At 45.0% G+C, this 20,864-nt stretch overlaps 5 protein-coding genes across 5 annotated transcripts; 4 read left to right on the forward strand and 1 right to left on the reverse strand.

The window, feature by feature from the left end:
* Window positions 1–8,290: 8,290 nt before the first annotated feature.
* HMPREF1120_01543 (other hect domain ubiquitin protein ligase E3) lies at window positions 8,291–11,911 on the forward strand (the record flags this gene model as incomplete). Its single annotated transcript, XM_009155562.1, has 1 exon — window positions 8,291–11,911. One exon carries the CDS (start codon window positions 8,291–8,293, stop codon window positions 11,909–11,911), a length of 3,621 nt encoding a protein of 1,206 aa, XP_009153810.1.
* A 1,715-nt stretch (window positions 11,912–13,626) lies between these two features.
* HMPREF1120_01544 (alcohol dehydrogenase, zinc-containing) lies at window positions 13,627–14,921 on the forward strand (the record flags this gene model as incomplete). Its single annotated transcript, XM_009155563.1, has 5 exons — window positions 13,627–13,666; window positions 13,728–13,798; window positions 13,864–13,932; window positions 13,989–14,736; window positions 14,800–14,921. The coding sequence occupies 5 exons, from the start codon at window positions 13,627–13,629 to the stop codon at window positions 14,919–14,921; spliced, it is 1,050 nt and encodes a 349-aa protein (XP_009153811.1).
* Window positions 14,922–16,245: 1,324 nt separating this feature from the next.
* Window positions 16,246–17,106, forward strand: HMPREF1120_01545 (uncharacterized protein; the record flags this gene model as incomplete). The annotated part of the gene is made up of 1 exon (XM_009155564.1): window positions 16,246–17,106. The coding sequence occupies one exon, from the start codon at window positions 16,246–16,248 to the stop codon at window positions 17,104–17,106; it is 861 nt and encodes a 286-aa protein (XP_009153812.1).
* Window positions 17,107–17,620: 514 nt separating this feature from the next.
* HMPREF1120_01546 (40S ribosomal protein S8-B) lies at window positions 17,621–19,103 on the reverse strand. The gene is made up of 3 exons (XM_009155565.1): window positions 18,994–19,103; window positions 18,702–18,795; window positions 17,621–18,589 (listed from the first exon to the last, which is right to left on the reverse strand). The coding sequence occupies exons 2-3, from the start codon at window positions 18,773–18,775 to the stop codon at window positions 18,049–18,051; spliced, it is 615 nt and encodes a 204-aa protein (XP_009153813.1). The 5' UTR covers window positions 18,776–18,795; window positions 18,994–19,103; the 3' UTR covers window positions 17,621–18,048.
* A 255-nt stretch (window positions 19,104–19,358) lies between these two features.
* HMPREF1120_01547 (30S ribosomal protein S10e) lies at window positions 19,359–19,996 on the forward strand (the record flags this gene model as incomplete). The annotated part of the gene is made up of 3 exons (XM_009155566.1): window positions 19,359–19,364; window positions 19,403–19,552; window positions 19,628–19,996. The coding sequence occupies 3 exons, from the start codon at window positions 19,359–19,361 to the stop codon at window positions 19,994–19,996; spliced, it is 525 nt and encodes a 174-aa protein (XP_009153814.1).
* Between the last annotated feature and the right edge of the window lie 868 nt (window positions 19,997–20,864).

Here is a 20,864-nt window from a genome sequence, read left to right on the forward strand (position 1 = left end):
TTATTAGATTATTTAGTCTTATACTATCTTTAGTCTAGAATTAGGTCTTAATAAGCGTCCTTTAATATATCGTCGACGAAGAACTAAAGACTCGGCTATATTATAGTTAATATTTTAGACTACTAATAAAGATAATAAATTATCTTATCTCCGCTTCTTACGAAGTTTCGAATACTCTTAAGGAACGAGATTCCTCTCGAGTATCGAAAGGATTATTTTAGTAGAACTAGAAGATATCGTAGATATACTTTCTATAGTATTAACGAGTATCGAGAAGGATAAAGTAGATATATTCTAGTTTATAAGATTCTATAGCCTTATATCTTTAGGTTAATTTAGTCTATTAACGGAGTATAGTTTCTTCTTACTCGAGATAGCTTTAGCTAATTTATTATAGCTATTCTTTATATAATTTATATAAGATAGACCTACTATATTATCTATATACTCTATAATATCGGTAGAATAGATCTTAATATCTATCGATATAGATTCGAGTAGCTCGATATAGAATAGAATAGAGATATCTTATATAATAGCGTCTTAGTATAATTCGATAGAATTATCCTTATTTCTTAAGATCTCTTATCTATTCTAAATATAGTTTTCCGTTCTTTTCTAGAGTATTAAAGAGGTTTCGAGAGGGCTAAAAGTCCCTTCGTTTCCTATTCTTCGCGTATTAAGAGGGTTAGACTATAATAGTCTATTACTACTTCTCTATTCTTACCTAATCTAGGCGTATAGAGAGATAACCTCTATTCTAGCTATTTTATTTAATACTCTCGAAGTACTAATATCTTCGTTACTCTTTCTAGTAACGAGATATTATCTACTTAAAGACGGAGTAATCTACTCTAGAGAATTAGAAGCGAGAGCTACTCCGATTATAGTTTATCTCTCGTAGACTATTATAGTCTTCTCTATTAGCGTCGCGCCGTAGAATATTAGCTTCTATTCTCTATTTCGCCGACGTCTATTTATTAGCGTTACTTTAGCTCTACGGCTCTTCTCTATCTTACTTAAACTATTTTCTAGTTATTTTTATAATATTTATTATTATTTTAATATTATTAATAGCTTATAGTATATTAAGGAATTAGACTCGTTACTAAGTATCTAAAGTACTTTATCCGAAGGCTTCGTTATACTATCTTTAACTATTTAGAGCTATATTTACTATATTCTAATAAATAATCGGATCGTCTATTTATCTAAATCTATCGAATAGTATCGTATTAGACGACTTCTATAGACGAATAGATATAAGATCTTCTAGTCTATCGTTTCTAGTACGTAAGTATTAAATTATAACTTCTTTAGGATCCGAAAGGGTCCGAAGTAGTTAGATTCGAATTTCTACTTCGAGATATTATTTAGAAGAACGAAATCTTCTTTTTTAAGTAAAAGATATAGTATTTCTAAATATATTAATTATAGTTTTTAAGAGTATAGCTCTCTCTCTATAAATAATTTATTTACTTCGTAATATATAGTATATAGCTATTCTAGTCTTAAGATAAAGTTAATATTAAGATTTAATAGATTGAATTCTTATTAATTATCTATTAATTAAGATTCGAGACTATAGACGAGCTTATATAGACTTATTCTAGTTACTATATAGAATTTAATACGAATTATAAATAACGTCGATAGAAGATATTCGTTTTATAAAAAGATTTATTATTTAATAAGTTATTTCGTAAGAATTTCGCCTAGTATTCTATTAAATTTTTCTATTTTCTTATTAGTCTAGAGATAGTAAGATATTATAGTATAATACTTTATCTTAACGCGATCGAGATAGTACTCGACGATCTTCGAGATTAGATTAGTACTATTATCTAATAATAATTCTTAAAATACTCTATACTAGTAGTAGATTTCGAATAGAAAGTTAACGACTACTTCGTTCGTAGTATTCTTTATAACCTTTACTATTAACTAGTCTATAGAGAAATTAATAGTCGTTAGAATCTAATAATTTCCGTAGAGTGTAGTTAATAGAGAACTAACGAAGTCGATTATCTATTTTTTAAAGAGTTAGAAGATTCGTTTAATCTACGAATATAGTTCTTTCTAGTTCTTCTTCTATCTCTAGACTAACTAGTATTAATTATAAATTCGAGCGTATATAAGAATATCCTTTATTATAGATAGCTACTATTCGTATATCTTAATAATACTTTCTATAGCGGCCGCGCTATAGTATCTATAGTACTTATAATAGTACTCGATAAAGTCTCGATAAAATAATATAAAAATAAAGAAGGCGAAGTAATTACTAATCTTTCGGAATAGGCGGCCTTCTTCTACGAAGTATTAATCTAGGTTCTTAATATACGCTAGCTACTCCTTCTAGGCTAGGTTTAAGTCGAATTTATTCTTTATAGTTAATTAAGCTATAATAGTATTCTCCTATTCTATATTATCGTCTAGATATATAATTTATTAGGCGTTTAGAAATACTTCTATACTACTAGAGATCTATACTTTATTAGTAGAGCTCTCTTTTAGGAAATCGAGTCGTCTAGAGATAGTATCGAGAATAATAGCTTCTAATCCCTTACGATATTAAATATTTAAATCGAACTTAGAAAATTCGTCGATCTAGCGTATAAGATACTTTAAAGGTATTCGAGTAGTATTTAGATACTTTAGACTCTTATAATCGGTTATAACGACCGTTTTATATCTATTCTAGAGATATATAATCTAGATTCGAAGGGCGTACTTAATAGTAAGAAGTTTCTTTTCGTATATAAGATAGTTTAACTTAGCTCTATTAAGTTTTTATCTATTATAGGCGATTAGGTACTACTTTCTATTAAGTTCTTCTTATAGAAGAATATAATCTAAAGCCTACTCGAAATAGTCTATTTCTACGCGAAAAGGCTTCGATTCGTCGACTTATTATAAAACTAGCTTAGTAGCGAGAGTCTTCTTAAGTATCTAAAAGATATACTCGTATCTCGTATTCTATTAAATAGGTCGGAACTTTCTTTTTCGAAGTTTAATATTCGCTTTAATTAATAAGTCGGATAGAGATATAGTAATCTTTATAAAGTCTTTAATAAATCTTCTATAGTATAAAGCTAAATCTAAAAACTAGCGTACTTTATATACGTTTTAAGGCTAAGGTTATTCGAGAATAGTCTATATCTTTATAAATATAGGTTAATACTTCTTATTATCTACTATATATCTATAGAATTTAAGCTATTAGATACTAATAATATACTTCGATAGCTTCGCGTATAGTTTATGGTCGTATAATACTCGAAATATTAGTTTAAGATAGCGTTCGTAATCTTCTTTAGTCTATAAGTAGATAACGATATCGTCTAAGTAAATAATTATAAACTTATTAATAAATTCTTATAAAGTATTATTTATAATTCTCTAGAATATTAAAGAAGTATTAGTAAATCCGAACGATATAGCTAAGAACTTATACTTACTTAATCGTATATTAAAGACGGTTTTTTTAATAGATATCTTTTCTATCTAGATCTAGTAATATTCTTAGATAAGATTAGTCTTTAAGAGCTAGCGAGCGGCTTTAATAGTATTAAGATAGTTCTAGATTCGGAGTAAAAAGTAGATATTCTTAATAGTAATATTATTAAGAAGATAATAGTCGATATATATACGCTATTTATCTCTAGATTTAGATATAAAGAGTATAGAAAAGCTTTATAGACTCTTTAAGAGCTAAATTAGGCCTTATTCTAGTAAGATACGAATTTATCTATTTTATTTATTTCGATATTCTTTCGATAAAGAGTAGTAGAGTAAGTTAATAGATTTAGTATCGTCTATATCGATTTCGTACTTAATATTCCGCTTCGTTAGAAACTTAGTAGATAGTTCTTCTCGAAATACTATTTTAAATCTTTTAAGAATACGCCTAAAACGCCTATTCTTAGTTCTAGATATTAAAGAGGTTACTTTATTACTAAGGCTCTATTCTCGTATAAGATATAAGATAGAAGTCTAGTCGAGTATAGATAGTTTAGAAATCGTCTTCTAAGTCTTTCGAAAGCTAAGTAGATTTAATCCGGCCTCTTTAATACCTTTATAGTTAATAGTTCGAAAAAGTCGAAGAGATATCGAAGTTAATTTTCTAGTTCTATTACGTATTATTATATATAAGTAACTAAAATCCTAGAAAGCGCTATACTTCTTTAGCTAGTTAAGTCTAAGAATAACGTCGTATACGTTCTAATTTAAGATATAGAGTATCGTTCGAGCTTAAAAGTTATTAATAGTTAGGCCTATTATAATAGCTTAATTAGAGAGAGTCGTCTTACTATTAGTAAGATATACTTAAAGAGATAATCTCTAGATAATTTTATAGTTCTTATTTAGTCGCTTAGCGACTCTTCTTAAGATATAGAAGATATCGAAGTCTATATTAAGAAGAACCGTAATAAGATAAGAGTTACTATACTATTCTAGCGACTCGCTAGCGATATTATATCTCTAGATATAATCTAAGTTATAATTAAAGACTTTAATTATATTAATAGCGATATTTATTAAATTATCGAAAGAAGAGTTAGAATCTAATAGATTTATATTAATAGTCTTTAAAGAGTCTATAACTTCTTTATCGTCGCTAGACGCCCTACTATCTAGCGACTCTTTTCTTTTCCTCGATAGTCTCGTTTTATAGACTTCTTCGGATTAGAGTAATCTTTCTTTTAATAGTCGACTTCTTTATAATCGAAGTAGAGACTATTATCTTAATACTTCTAATAAAAGCTACTTAAGAATCTACGTCTATTTCTATAACTACGCGAGATTTTAGTCTTAGTAGACGAAAAGAATTCTAGTCGAAGATCGTTAAGGGCTATCTCGATATTACTATTAGTATTCTTATAATCTAGTTAGATAGTCCGAGAAGATTAAGAAGATTTTCTCGATAAAAATCTTCTTAAGCGATCTCGAAAAAAGGCTATTCTATATATATTAGCTTATATCTCTCTTTCGCTCTTATCTATAAAAAAAGTATAATCTCTATAATTTTAGAGAAATATAGTATCTAGAAGAAGTTCTATTCGATTTCGAATAGCTATTCTAAGCTCTCGTTTAAAGATAAGTAGATATTTAATATCGCTAGAGCGAGAGTCGAGATATAATCGAAGAGTTTCGATCTTTTATCGAAACTCTTATACTATTTCTATTTACTTAAGAAAGTTAAACTCGTCTCGATATTACTTCTATATTCTAATATCGCCGAATATTATCTAGAATACTTTCTTCTATATCTTTTAGTTAGTTAGAAATAGATCGGTTCTAAAACTATATTTTATATCTTAATATATAAGATTTTACTATATTAAGATATTACCTTCGAGATAGAAAGTTACTAGAGTAATACGTTCGCGGCCTATTAGAGGACGTTTATTAACGACTTTCTTCGTATCTAACTATCTTTCGATATAAATTAGCTAGACTCGTATCGCGTCGTTATTCTAATAATCTTTATATCTTAGAGGCTTTTTAAGCTCTATTCCGCTAATATTTTAGAATAAGTCTAACGATAGATACTACTATCTAGATAAGAGTCTAGATACGTTTATCTAGTCTATAGATAAAAGGGTAATCTTTAATAGGCTATTTATAGACGTTAAAGCGAAGGTTTCGGAAGTTCTATAGTATTATAGATAGTCGGCGAGAACTACTATAGTCCTTTCTAGATTTCTAAGGCGATTCTCTTCTAGAAGTCTATATATTCTCTATAGATTAGCTCCTTCTATAGAGATATCGATTTCTAATACTACTATTACTAGAGTTAAGGAAATATTTATATAATATTTAGTATAGAAGAGCTTTCGAGTATAGTTTACGAAATACGAGTAAGAAACGAGTAGAAGATAATATATAATAGAAGAAAGATAAGTAATCTTAAGAAGGATATATTCTTTATAGAAACTTCTACCTCGTCTAGCGAGAGCGCTTTATAACTAGCTCTCGATATTCGAGACCGTCCCTAGCTAAATAGTACTTTATCTTTCGAGAGGCCTTATTATACGCCTTTCTTTAATTAATCTATTATTTTCTATCGTCTACGATAGTATAAATAAATCTAGATAAATCTAGATAATTATCTAGTTTCTACTAGTATAGTTTAAATAAGATTCTAATAAAAGGTTCGTTCTAGTAGTAATATTTCTTCTTCTATCGATATATCGAGCCTCTTAATAATATCGTTATTTATAGTATCTAGGTTAATAGAACGTAATTAAGAACGTTAAAGTAGTCGTTACTATTATATCTTAGTTATATCGCTAGCTATCGTTTATAGTTAAGAGTATCTAAGGATAGCGAGGCTAAAATTTTTAGAGAGAGAAGTTATTATTTACTATTATAATTTATCTTTCTCGATAAGAAATTTTTATCGCTACTCGTTATTCTAAAAGTATAATTCTTATAAGTCTTCGTTACGAAACTAGAAGAGGTTCGTCGAGTATAGAAGACGAGCTTTAAGCTAGAAAATTTCCTTATTAGTTAATTTCGCTATATATCGAGGCGGTTTTATTTATCTTTAATCGACTTCGTATAGAAGAGTATTAGTCTTTTCGGCGATCGACTATACTTCTCTTTTTCTTAAGAGAGTATAGAAGTTCTTATAAACTCTAGTTTAAGGTAGAGAACTATCTCGTCGCCGCTACTAAATATAATTTTACGGAGAACTTATCCTATTTTAATAGGGCCTAGGGCCTCGTTAGACTATATACTTTCTAGGGGTTATATAATAGCGTACGACGCTAGCCGAGACCGAAAGACGGGTCCCGACGTCTTTACAATGCTTGGCACGTAGGGTGCCCATTTTGTCACACTGCCTAGTGAGCCATCGCCATACGCAGCGCTGACCACAGACTCAATAACGGCTGCTCGGCGTCGTTGTGTACCATTGTAGATTATCCTCCATCTTTCGCCTGCCATCGTTCACTGCATCTGAAGCTGCTCGAAGGTGGAGCTGGATGGAGTCGTTGAGAGTAGGGTTGGTCGGAGGGAGGTTAAAAGGACAAACTGATATCATCCTTTGCAACATGAGTGGAAACCCGATCTCTAGTGCGAGGCTCGGCCGTTCCGAAAATAGATACACCACTCACTACAACCATGGAACTTTTGGGTCTTTTGAAAGGTGAGACAACTGATCCTCCCCGTCACTTCCAACTGGCAGCTGACAAGTCGAGGATAGGATGCGTTTGTCGGCTGAGGACCAGTGGTGATTTGAGCTATTGATGCTCCGGAAAGATAGCAGCCAGACACAGTAGTACCACAGAATACCAGCAGATAGATGGAGACCCAAGATCGAGCGCAGTCGAAGTTGTAGGTAGTCGAGTCTCAGCCGTAGCAAGGTAGTGCTACATACAATTGGAGTAGTGCCGGTGGTGCGCGCTGCAGTGAACTGCCAGTGCAGGAGTGTACCACTGTAGCCACGAATCTGGAGACCCTGGCGGGTCCCTCGAATATGAACCTCTGTAGTATCACTTTTAACATTAGCTGCTGCCAGTAGGCATCGTACGCCTGGAACCGGCGAGGATCCGAAGGGATGAGCAGCTTTGCAGGCAGCTGCCTGCTATGTACTGCTAGGAGAATATTTCAAGTAGCACAATACGCGGGATAAAGCCTGGCGAGCCTGTGCAGTGTGACTCCCGCACAAACAGTGGTTGGGGAGGCAGGAGTCCAATCTGCAAAACATTGTACCGAACAAGCGACCTGGCCCATCCATCGGTGATGTACAATGCTAGTAGAGTGTACCATGTACCTATAGACTACGAACCACAGACTTTGCCATTTTCTTCTACAAACTGCTAGTGGTCGACTGTTGACACAGGTTGACCCTCACTTCCTTTCCGCCCCCTTCGTTTAAGTCCATGTCATACGACGGCGACTACTGGTAGTGGTCAAGACTGCTTCCACCACAATTGACCCTACAGGTACACCACACACTGCCAGTCCACTACCTACCTCGCACCTGCCCGTCTCTGGCCACGCCCTTTTGCCTCCCCTCTCCGGCTGTGAGCGGCGAACAATATGCTCAGGCTCCCATGCCATATGAGCAGCGAAACTATCCCGGGAGATTGAGGCTGAGGCTGGACTATAACGCCCTCCTTCATTATACGGTGCAAGAAGCCGGACCGAAGCCTGCGGTGGGCTGGCTTGGGAGACTGCCAAACACCAACAAGATTTACCCCCAAGTAGAATTAACGACCCGAAATTCTGATGAAGAAGTTGTTCGATTTCAGTTTGTTCGCTGTCTTGTGTGGTCACAATGGCGCCAACGCCGCCAGCTCCGAATCATGCAAACGGTCGGCCAGTACCTCGCAACATCCAGACTGGTCGAAATACAATCCACGACCGCCCGACAACTGCAGACCTTAATCGACCGTTGCCGCCCCCTCCCGTGTCGGCGTCTGCAGAAAGCTACGAGATCCCGTCGCTACGTCGAAAACCGGTGCCCCCGTCTCCCGAACCACCTTCGACGAAGTCCAACCACGCCCGGTCATTCAGTCATCCCTTTCCCTCGTTGTTTGGATCGAAAAAGTCGGACAAGAAAAACAACGTTCGCGGTGATGGGGACAGCAATAGTGGGAGTGGACGGCGTGACACACGTCCTGAGGAGAGTAATAGCAAAGTCGCCAGTGCTGAGAGTGCCGCGCATCGGGGTGGTCAATTTGTCACTGGGAGATGCATCACTTGCGACTCAACCGTACGATGGCCACACGACTTGAAGGTGTTCCGGTGTACAACTTGTCTGACAATTAATGATCTCGAAGACAACACTGAAAACCGGGCCACATCTAGTACTGCAGGACCTGGAGTGTCGCCTCCACGCAAACTTATACCCTTGTCGCGTGAAAGAACGAGGGCGTTGATGGATCGATGTCTCAGACAGTATCTCGAATCCTACATCACGGAGGATGAGGCACGTCAACATGCCATCACATTTGCAGGTAACTCCCCTGAGGAAGAGTCATTTCTGCTCGCAGGCACACCACCGGAGGGCTTATTCTACGGCCAGTCTGACCACGACATGCCCGCGCCATCCCCACAACCCAAGTTGAAAGCGCGCAGCCCTTCAGAACCGACCTTGACTCCTCGGCCTCCTCCTCCTCGGCCTCAGCCACACGGTGCAGATGTTTCGTTCATGCGGGGCAGCTCAGCAGAACGCTCCTCGACGTCTGCCCCGATGCGCAATGGATCTCGCGATCTCACAGAGCGTGACTTACATGGGCCTGCCATTGAGGCCCGGACTGATATATTTCGCATGGTGGAGAACTACATCTCGGGGTCGTTCGTCGGCTGTGCCACGCTCAACCAGTCATTCCTCCTGCCGAAACCGCCACAGGACCAGAAGCCACGAGCTGGTTCAGATGCACATCAGAGGCGACAACTATCTGAACCAACGCGCGCACCCACCTGCGATACGGACGTCTTTCTGTCTGAACTCGACGCCAAAACTTTACTGCTTGGCGATGTGGCTGAAAATGGTTCATGGTGGCTAGGTGCCTCCAACGGGAGAGCCGCGGCAAGCAGAGATCCTTATCAGCATAGAGACAGGTCGCCGGATAAAGGGCGCGGCTCGGTAACCTCGAAGAATCCTCGAATCAACTGGGCCGAGCTTGCTGACTGGTATAAATGCATCATCTATGCGGGTGATCAGTGGGAGCAGATATGGCGCGACATGAAAGAAAAATCGTCAGACGCCAAAACACAACAGCGCTGGCAATCCGCTCCAACAGAAAAAATACAGCGGGACATCCTCGAATCTCGAGGCCATTTGCAGCGGTGCTTGCTCAAGGCGACCGAAAATCTGCTTAAACGACCGAGACGGCCATTGAAACACCCAGAGGACGCTCGGTTTCTGCTGATATTGCTGTCAAATCCACTTCTTACCCCGACGAGGATTGAACCTGGCAAGGTGGTAGGAAGACCGACGGACGACCGGTATCCGGGCTCTCCAGCCAAACGTGCGACTAGCTCAGGCAGACGGCCCGGCAGTCTGGGGCATCACTCAGGAATTATCAAGCGTATCTTAGGTCTAATGGCCAACCTTCCCAATGACGTCCACCATTGTCTTGTCTCATGGTTTGCTAGGTACTCGGATGGGCATTTTCAACGGACAGTGGAAATGGTAAACAGCTTTGTGACTTATCGCCTAGCCCGGCAGCAGAAACGTCCGGTCCAAGCGCCTGTCAATCCTACAGAGGGCCTGGTACCTAGCTTTTCGGAACCGGGCATGCATCATGCTTCCCAAATTCATGCCGCCCTCGGTGGGAGACCTTCCTCGACCTCGGCGGGAAAATCCGACGGCAAGCCCAAGTTGGCTTCATACGGCGAAGATTGGCAGATCCGGGCTGCCGCCAGAGTCATGGCTCTGTTGTTTCAAGCCAATGTCGGACACAGTGGGAGGAGAAGAGACGGTCTAGGGTCTCAAGAGCAACGACTACTCGGTACTGGACATGGACTGAAACTTACCGGGTCATCTTATGGCCAGATTATTCCGATCAGCAGCTTTTACAACACCATGCTGGACTATGCGGACTTGGTTGCCGATTTTGAGACCTGGGAAACCACCAAGAGCAAATTCACCTTTTGTCAATATCCATTCTTCCTCAGTATATATGCTAAAATCCATATTCTCGAACACGACGCTCGACGTCAGATGGAGGTCAAAGCAAGAGAGGCCTTTTTCGACAGCATCCTCAGCAGGAAAGCCGTGAGTCAATTCTTGGTCCTCAAAGTCCGGCGGGATTGTTTGGTCGAAGATAGTCTTCGCAGCGTGTCGGAAGTTGTGGGATCTGGCGGAAGTGACATCAAGAAAGGGCTGCGGATTGATTTCCAGGGAGAAGAAGGCATTGATGCGGGTGGAATCCGCAAAGAATGGTTCCTGCTCCTCGTCCGAGAGATCTTCGACCCCAACCATGGATTGTTTGTTTACGATGACGACTCCGGCTATTGCTACTTCAATCCTTACTGTTTTGAGTCTTCGGAGCAGTTCTTCTTGGTTGGGGTCTTACTCGGTCTCGCCATCTACAACTCGACGATTTTGGACGTGGCGTTTCCGCCCTTTGTCTTCAAAAAGTTACTAGCCTCTGCGCCTTCCACGGGTGACAAGCTGACCTCGACGCCCAAAGTTGGCCATGGATTCACCTTGGAAGATTTGGCGGAATTCCGTCCCGCACTTGCGCGTGGGTTTAAACAGCTTCTAGAATTCGAAGGAGATGTAGAGGAGACTTTTTGTCGAGACTTTGTGGCCGAGATGGATCGCTATGGTGAGATTGTTCAAGTCCCACTTTGCCCGGGGGGTGAGAAACGGGCAGTGACCAATGCAAACCGACGGGAGTTTGTGGATCTTTACATCCATTACCTGTTGGAGACTTCTGTTGCGCGCCAATACGAGCCCTTCAAACGCGGATTCTTCACCGTGTGTGGTGGAAATGCACTATCACTGTTTCGACCCGAAGAGATCGAACTCCTCGTGCGAGGCTCGGACGAGCCGCTCGACATTGCGAGTCTCCGCGCAGTGGCTACCTACGATGGATGGCCCAAGAACGAAGGACCACCGGAGAAGCAATCCCAGGTGGTGTGGTTCTGGGATTTCTTTGCAAGGGTGTCTCCCGAGGACCAGAGGAAAATCCTGAGCTTCATCACTGGAAGTGATCGCATACCAGCCATGGGGGCCACCAACCTCAACATTCGCATCCAGCTGATCCGAAGCAAAGACGAATTCGACGGATTGGGCCGTCCGACGAACAAGCCGGTTGAACGGTTTCCCATCGCCCGGACGTGTTTCAACACGCTCAGCCTGTACAGATACAGTAGCCGGGAAAAACTAGAACACAAACTCTGGATGGCAGTCACGGGCAGCGAGGGTTTTGGATTGAAGTAGACCGGGGGAATGGGGGAGTAACATGATGAAATCCGGCCTTGTTTTACGTGCTTATGGCAAGAAAATGGACATGGAACGGTTGATTTTTGTATTACCAGGAGCGCCGGCGTCGGGGGACATTGTGGTTCACGGGGATTGGAGCAGGACACGAACTGGAATGATACCCACACTACATACGCGGCCATGAGTGCTTGAATGCATCGATTTGGACCGGGGGGGCGGCAAATAACCAGGAGACGGTTTACCATGGAATGGACTGCTAGGTGCCGCCGGTTGGATTGCAGCCACGCCTGGCAGAACTGGCTGGGAGAAATGAATATAAGAGATGTGAATGAGGAGCATTGGGACTGCAAAGAGTGGGGTATCGTCAGACAGACCAGCATGAGTCTTGAAGAAGAGAGCAGTGGCATTGATACTGGCATTGGTATCGTATAGCGTTGCATACTGTACCGGTAGCTTTTGTTCACACGAAGAAAATGTCGTATTAGCAGTATTCAAAATATCTTTATGAACTCGAGAATATGTTGTATTTCATTCCCATCTAACGGTTGCTATGAGATTGTCGGCGCGGCTCCGTTTCTACCGTGCTGAATGATCGTAGTAGTACCTAACTGTGTGTTAATGCAAAGGGAGTGAGGATCGCAATAAAACATTTCCACAGCGGTTTTCCAACCAGAAGGGAGGGTGGATTGGTTGTACATTATTCAGCTCGAAGTCTCCTAAACTACGATAAGTATTCTTTCCTTGGTATTGTGAGAGTTGGGTCGAAGTCCCTTGGGATCGGAAGAAAGATATGCGCGCATGGTGGGTATCGACCTACCTCAGCTACAAACGTTACGGTCAAGGAGATGCGGTGAGACAAAGTTTCAAAATTCTTCATCACCGTCTTCGAGGCTGGGAAGCTTCTGGATGCGTGCCCGCCGAGGGGGGTAGGAAGGGACGGGGGACCCGATCTGCATTGTGAGACTAGCTAGCTACAGCCAGGTACCTCAGGCTAGAAATGTATTACTTCTACGCTGTAGCTGTACATACATGAGCTGAGGTGGGCAGTAGTTGGAAAGATTGCTGAAGTGAACAAGATACCTATGAACATGACTCTCGTTCCAATCTCCGTTATGGATGTACATTAATCGGTGAACAGAGCTGCAGCATACGCCTGCCGGCGGAGGGGCTAAAAATGGAAAGCTTGTCGGGCATTTGCACGCAAGTCCTGAGCTCTGAGTTCTGAGTATTTTGCGATAAGACCGACACAAGCACCAAACGATGATATCTCGGAGTCCAGTATTTCTCAATGCAACATTTCGCCGATCGATCTGGTTGGGGTCTTTTAGGCCCATCGGAAGTCGGTCGACGACGCCCATTGTTCAGCTTTCGTGCTCGGCCGTTCCCGTTGTGGCCAAAACTGCCCGAGACGAGTCTTCGAAGCAACGAGAATCGCCCCGCACTCGCGCTCGCCCTCGGCCGCTGGAGCGCCGTTGTTGTCATTGCTGGCATCAGTGTGGCATCTCTCACCGCATAGTAGGAGTATGATGATACCGTAGTTGCTGGACCCCTGGCGCACCCCTCAACATTTATTTTTCCGCATATATTTTGTCTTTTTCATCGGCTTCTTCTGCCCAGTTCCAGACCTGTAGCACCTCTTACACCTCTTGCACACACCTTGCTCACATTGCAATCGTTGTTGAAACCGTTCAGATATCCTCACACTTGTCACAATGGGTTCCTCGGAGCTTCCGTCTAAGATGAAGGCGCTGAGTATGTCCCACACACCTATAGCTTCCTGTCTGAGAACTGCTTTCACTGACCTCGATTGCAGAATACGATCAGCCTGAGAAGTTCAGCGTCGTCGAAGTGCCTCTGCCAAAACTGCGTGACAACGATGTCCTTGTATGTGACCAGACAACAACAAAAACAGCCGGACAAAAGGAGGAGTTGCTGACAGGGCGGTGTAGATCAAAGTCAAGGCTTGCGGCGTGTGCGGTACCGACTTGCACATCCACGAAGGAGAGTTTCTGGCCAAGGTAGGGCGAGCAAGCGTCGAGTACTTTGCGTTGCCTGCCACTGACCACTGTTGCAGTTCCCGTTGATCCCTGGTCATGAGACGGTCGGTGTCGTGGCAGCGGTTGGACCCAAGGTCAAGGGCTTCAACATTGGTGACCGTGTGGTTGCCGACAACTCCGAACTCTGCGGAGAGTGCTTCTACTGTCGTCGAGGAGAGGAGCTGCTCTGCGAGGACTTCCAGGCTCATGGTGTCACCATGGATGGCGGGTTTGCCGAGTACTGCGCCTATCCGGCCAAGCGGGTATTCCACATCCAGAACCTCTCCGATGTTGATGCCACTCTCCTCGAGCCGGCCTCCTGCGCGGCCCACGGGCTCGACAAGATTGCACCCAAGATGGGCTCCAGTGTGCTCATGTTTGGGGCGGGACCTACAGGTCTGGTGTTAGCTCAGATGCTCCGTCAGAACGGTGGTTGCAAGGTCGTTATTGCAGCCCCCGAGGGCTTGAAGATGGATTTGGCCAAATCGTTGGATGCAGCGGATGAGTACGTCGCACTGTCGAGAAAGGACCCCAGCGCACAGTTCGAGAAGCTCAAGAAAGACAACCCATACGGCTTCGACATTGTCGTCGAGGCGACGGGCAGCGTCAAGATCCTCGAGGATGCCATCAACTATGTTCGAAGAGGCGGGAAGCTCGTCGTGTATGGCGTGTACGGCAGCAAGGACCGTGTTACGTGGCCGCCGTCCAAGATCTTTGGCGACGAGATCACCATTCTCGGCTCCTTCAGCGAGACTTACAAGTTCCCTGCTGCCATTGACTACCTTGGTATGTTTTCTCGTAGCCCTAGGCTGGTGATTGAATCGTCCATGCTGACATTGCGCTGTACAGACTCCGGAAAGGTTAAGGTCAAGGGTATCGTCAACAAGACATTCAAGCTCGATCAGTGGGCCGAGTGTCTTGAGTCGATGAAGAACAAGAGCGCCATCAAGGCAGCCATTGTTTTCGACTAGAGGGACGCAAGGTGCCCTAGTAAGGCTCCCTGTCGAACATGGTGGGGAAAAATGAGTAGCACAGTAGGAGGGGCATGAGGAGTCCTTCCACGTCCGGCTCGATGAATCCGAAACTTGTCAAAAGCACAATTAGTCAAGCATTTGTAGGCAAATGTGAAGTGGAAGTAGAAAAAGCGAGTGACAATCCAGAGGAATGAAGCCGAGTATTTCATCTCCCGTCACCCTTGTTCATGCTTGAATGGACCCTGCGCCGCTGATGATCGACGACTAAAATAGAGCGGGATGTTATTCTCCGCCCTTGTTTAATTCATTCATCTTCCTTGTTTCTGTCGTCTGCTCAGCTGCCAACGTTTTCCAAGGAGCATGAATGTGCCTGGGAGAGTATTGCTGTCTTTCTCACACCTTGCGCTTTCGTCTAGGAGGCATCCAGCTCTTTGCCAGCGGGCTTCTGAACTTCTGCTGCTTCGACCTCAAGGAGCTCAGCAGGCAATCGGCGATAGCTGCTCGATAATGAGGACCTTAAAAGGCCTGACGATTCGCTCTAGATTGACGACCGGTCTGCCCGGATTGGCTGGGTCGCTGACTGCGCGTTGTTTCACGTGCTGAAGGTAGGACTCGAAAGGTCAGTGTTGTGGTAGGCTGAACCGCCCCGTACGCCTTGAACGTAGGTGTGGTTGTTTATCGTGTATAAACTGTCTGCACTGGCAGGGACCATAACAACCGACGAGAAGTACCGATGAAGAGTGTGGAGGATGCACAAAGCTAGTTGGGCATTTGCCGCGCGTGCTGAATCCGCCTCTGAGGTGTTCTCGAAGGTAAGGGCGACGATGGATGTTGCCATCAAACTGCACAAGAAGACTATGCCTCGAGTATGGCTATGACCATAAGTCGATGAAGATTCAAATGAGAGTCATGTTAATAGCAAAATGCGGTGGCCAATAGTGTTGGCGGTGTTGCGGTGTTCACGAGAAGTGCATGTCGGCGCAGAGGGAGGCCTCCCTGGACATCAACACCAGCACCGCTCTACAGAAACACAACGGCGGCCTCCTCGAGCAATTGTCGCAGCTGGCCGTCGCAGATGAACCTCACTTCCCCGACCAGCCACCTCATTTCCTACATGCGCTCAACCTCAGTCGCACATTCTAATTCTCATTTTCTTTTCATATCTCCTCCATCCTTCAAACCTCCATTCCAAACCATCATCCTTCAACTACACTTCCACAAGCAAGAAGCCATCTTCAAAGCCAACTGCACGTCTAAACCTCCTATCTCAAACACATCCTCATCCTCAAGCGAACGTTGAAACGTCAAAATCACCTTCATCATGTCTTTCAGTCTCCCAGTCCGAGTCGCAGCTCCGCGAACCCTCTGTCTTGATCCTATCTTCTCCCTCCTGTACGAAGACAACGAGGCCAGCTTGACCCATTTCCTCAAGAACCAAGCGCCTCTCCCAATCAAGGGGATCATCAACAACCCAACGGTCATGGACTACCTTCTCAGTCGAGAAGCGGGTCCCAAGGTCGAATACAAGAACCTCCGCCCAGCTTTGGCTGCCTTGCGTCCCTTCCTGTCTCGCAGCGCCAACGGCAAGACTCTCCTGGCTTTCTACCGCAAGCTGCTCCAACTCCAAGGTCGCTGGGTCATCGCCGCTGCGGAAATGGTGACCTTTGACATGTACACCAAGCTGTACCAAGCATTGTTCATCGACCGCAACGACCAGCGCCTGCTGGACCACATTGTCAAGGTCGTGCCGAACGCCGCTCAAATCATCGCCACCAAGACCACCTGCACCGCCGAGCAGTTCGCTCTAATGGTCCAGGACGAGAAGGAGCGTCTTGCCAAAGACACCCGCGCAGCCGCCGAGAAGCTGTTTGACTACAAGGTCACTAATGAGTTCTTCCAACAACACGGCAAACTGCTCGCTTCCATTGAAATCTGCGAGAAGCAGTTCAAAGCAGCTCGTGCCCGGTTGAACCGTCGCCGTCAAGAAGCAATGGACCGACGAGCTGCCGGCTTGGTCACTGCCTATGAACGAAACATCGCCACTCTTCCTCGCCAGATGGGCATGGCTGGCATGACCCCCAGCACTGCAGAGATGGAACAATCTGTCATCGAGTGGGCTCAGAAGGCCGGCCGCATGTGCTTCAACACCCCCGATATCCCGGCCGCTACTACCAATAATTGAGCTCAGTAAGTGCGCTTTTCGCTTGTTTAGTCATTCACTGCTAACATTGGCTACTCTAGGACGGCAAGCGCTGTCAAGGAACACGGTGGAATCATCCACCAGCATTAACGGCGCGAGAACACCAATGCGAACGAGAAACGTCGATCGACCAAGGACAGACAACGGTTGGGTCAATACGAAGCAGCTTCAGGCTACAGAAGGCCGGCTCTTGTGGTGGAGCAAGATATGAGCTAGGACCAAGTCATAGGTCTTGATATCACACAAAGGGTCCAAGCCATCGAGGAAGAATGTCTCCTCATATGCTCTGCCTCAGCAATAGGTTTAGGCGAATTCGAATCATGGCAAAGTCCAAACAAAGCATGAATCGACGCCCAAGTTCCAGCTTGATATAGTTGGGCTGATATGCGAAACACTTTCGCAAGTTCATAGCAAGTGAGAGCTGAATGAAACAATTGATCACTGAAAATAACAACTTCCACACCCCGTAGCACGTAAAAGCAGATGAAATATAAGACACTGGAAATTACAGTTGATTGGAAAAACTTTCTAGCCTTGTGGTATTGGGTTCTTGCTTTTCTGTCAATTCGTTCCGCTTCTGTCTGCATGTTACAGGTCCTGAGTGCGCCATTCTTTTCGTCATCATGCCCGTAAATCATGACCACGTCCCCAAAGGCTAGAAAAGGGCGAGGAGATGGAGCAATGACCGACTCGACGCACCATGGCCGCAACCGCATACACACATGCAAAAAGCACACACGAGAGCCCACCATCGCAGCAAACTTGAGATTGCCCACGATGATCGGGGACCTTTTTTTGGGATTCTCGCGCGCACTGTGTCTCTGACCTTCTCTCTTGTCATCCCCAGACCTTGGAAAACCACCATACGCACAAAAACCACAGAAAAACCCCCCGGTGTGCATATCACGCCCCACGACGCATCGTCTACTTCCGGATAGCTCTCTGGTAGAAAGCCAACTCATCACCCTCGAGGATGTAACCGTCGACACGGCCGCTCTGGCCGGGTCTGGAGCTGACGACGGCGTAGAGTCTACCGGCCTCGAATTGGCGTTCCAGGGCAACGTCAAGCTTGCCGGCCTTCTTCAGACGAGCCTCACGCTTGGCCTCGACACTGTGGCTGACCTTCTTCTCCTCAACCGGCTCGGTGCCGGCCTTCTGGCCATGGCGTCTGCGGCCGATGGTGGTGCCGTAGTGGGCTTCGTACCAGGTACGGAAAGGGGTGGCGTCGACTTGGACCACGGCCGACTTGGTCAGAGTGTTTGTGCGGACGAATTCGTTGTTGGACGGGTGGTAGGCCACGACAATCACGCGCACCTTGCGGGCAATACCCTCGCTACCCCACGAGAAATTGCCGCTCTCCAGACGCAGCGCTCGGTATTTCGTGTTGCCGCCTCGCGTGCGCACCAGGTGGATTCGCTTGTTGCCGATACGGGTGTTGGCTGGTTGACGGCCCTTCTCGAAAGCTCTGCAAAAATGTATCCCGTTAGACAACGTCTTGCCATGGTTTGAATGTTCCAATCTCCCGCTTCGAACAATATCTTCCGCCGCTCCTCCAGGGGACTGCAGGTTATATGTACCTCTTCTTTCTGTACGAGGCGCGCTTCGCACCAGTTGCGGACCGCTTGTGGCGGCTGTCTCGTGAGATACCCATGATTGCGAAACCGAAGAGGACTGTAGACAAGATTTGACAACGGTCAGCTGAAAAGATCCTAAGCAAAAGATTGTTTGGAGTTCGGATTCTGGTAGTCGGCAGAATTGACAAGATTGTCGCTTGTTCAAACCCAGTCCAGACTTCGTTCACTCGGTGTTGCTTGGATTCGTAGGAATGCGGATGCAGGAGTTGCGTTGCGCAAAGGGAGCAGTACTGACCTGATAGTCACCAGCTCTTCAGGCGAGCAACGAGAGTATGCTTTCGAGGAATTGACGTGGGTTGGGTGAAGTTGGGTTGTCGTATCGTCAAAAGCGACTTAAGATCGGGTCGTTGTCTCGACGTGCGCACTGCAGGATGTGCGGCGCCAAGACTTTTGTCCGCCAAGACCACTTTTTTCCACACACGCACTCTGCACGCACTCTGCGCCGGCACAAGGCCCGCCGCACCCAGTGATAGTGCGATAGTAGTCGACGACTTTGAACTTCAAAACTTCCCAAAAGTTCCCTCTTCATCACCACCACCACAACCACCCGATTTCCTGCATTGTGTGCGATTCCCCGAAGAGCGCCAGGAACTCGCAACAATGTACGTATTTACATTCTCTTGCAGTCGCTTACGGCTACAAAGACACATCCAGCTGACTCCTACGACTGCAGGCTTATCCCCAAGGCAGACCGCAAGAAGATCCACGAGTACCTCTTCCGTGAGGGTGTGCTCGTGGCCAAGAAGGACTACAACTTGCCTCAGCACCAGGACATTGAGACCAAGAACCTCTATGTATGTAGCCATGCTGCCCAGCGCATGCTCTTTCGCCGATCGCAACAAAATGCTAACTATTCTCTTGGTACATAGGTCATCAAGGCGTGCCAGTCTCTCACCTCCCGTGGGTACCTGAAGACGCAGTTCTCATGGCAATACTACTACTACACCTTGACTCCCGAGGGTCTCGACTACCTGCGCGAGTGGTTGCATCTGCCGGCCGAGATTGTGCCAGCGACGCACATCAAGCAGCAACGATCCCACGCTCCTCCTCGTGGCATGATGGGTGGTGATGACCGTGAGCGTCGCGGCGGTGGCCGTGGCGGCCCAAGAGGTGACCGTGAGGGTGGATACCGTCGCCGTGATGCTGGTGAAGGCAAGGAAGGCGGAGCCCCTGGCGAGTTTGCCCCGACTTTCCGTGGTGGATTCGGTCGTGGCCGTGGTGCTCCTCCTGCCGCCTAAATTGGTTCGTCTCCAACATGAGGATGAACCTGGTCTGGCATGGCATGGCTATGCATAGGAGATAGGCTCGAGTTTTCACAAAGGACCGGCCAAAACAAGTCAAACTTGGACAGGAAGCTGTATCGAGGTGTCAGACGCAGTGGCAGCAGAAGCTCAATGGTCTGCGAAGCCCAGTCCAGCTGCAAGCTCATAAAGTCAATGCAGAAACTTCTTGATCTGATCATATGTTCAATGCATGGGACTCTACAGAAGGCCACCTCGAGCGGGATTGTAACGTCTTCAAGTTGAAGCTGGTAATCTTAACTATCTCCCTTTGTCGTGACAAGCTTGCCCTCTGATTCATTCTGGATGACATGGCCGTTACGGTTCATGTCTTCTGTCCGAGTCGTCGATACCATGTCCCCGATAGTCGTCTTTTGACCGAGTCACAATGCTCGCAAATACTCCATGATGACTTCGTCGGAGAGACATAAAAAAGCGTGCAAGACCCCATCTCCCCATCTCCACCTCCATCTGCAGCAGCCATAGTCATCCGCGTTGCGTAACCCGGTTCCTGTTCAGGCCATCAGCTCAGCTACCTTCATCGAATCGTCAAGACAAGATCCCGCCCGAAACAACCGCGGCGGTCCAGTTGATACGAGGAGTAGAGCGGCAATCCTCTTCAAGATGACAAACAAAGAATACGACCATATCGCTCGCTCAACCGGGCCATGATCCTGCTCTGAACCCTAGTAGTAGGCTGTCAAGTTCGGCTTTTTCCGGGAATAGATCGAGAGTCGCCTGTGGCTGCTTCAAGGCGCGCATCACAATGCCTCCTCCGCGCCCTCTCTCTGCGTCGATTCCATCCCATCCTGACGACATCTCATAC

This window comes from Exophiala dermatitidis, assembly GCF_000230625.1.
Source record: "Exophiala dermatitidis NIH/UT8656 unplaced genomic scaffold supercont1.2, whole genome shotgun sequence".
NCBI classification, from domain to species: Eukaryota; Fungi; Ascomycota; class Eurotiomycetes; order Chaetothyriales; family Herpotrichiellaceae; genus Exophiala; species Exophiala dermatitidis.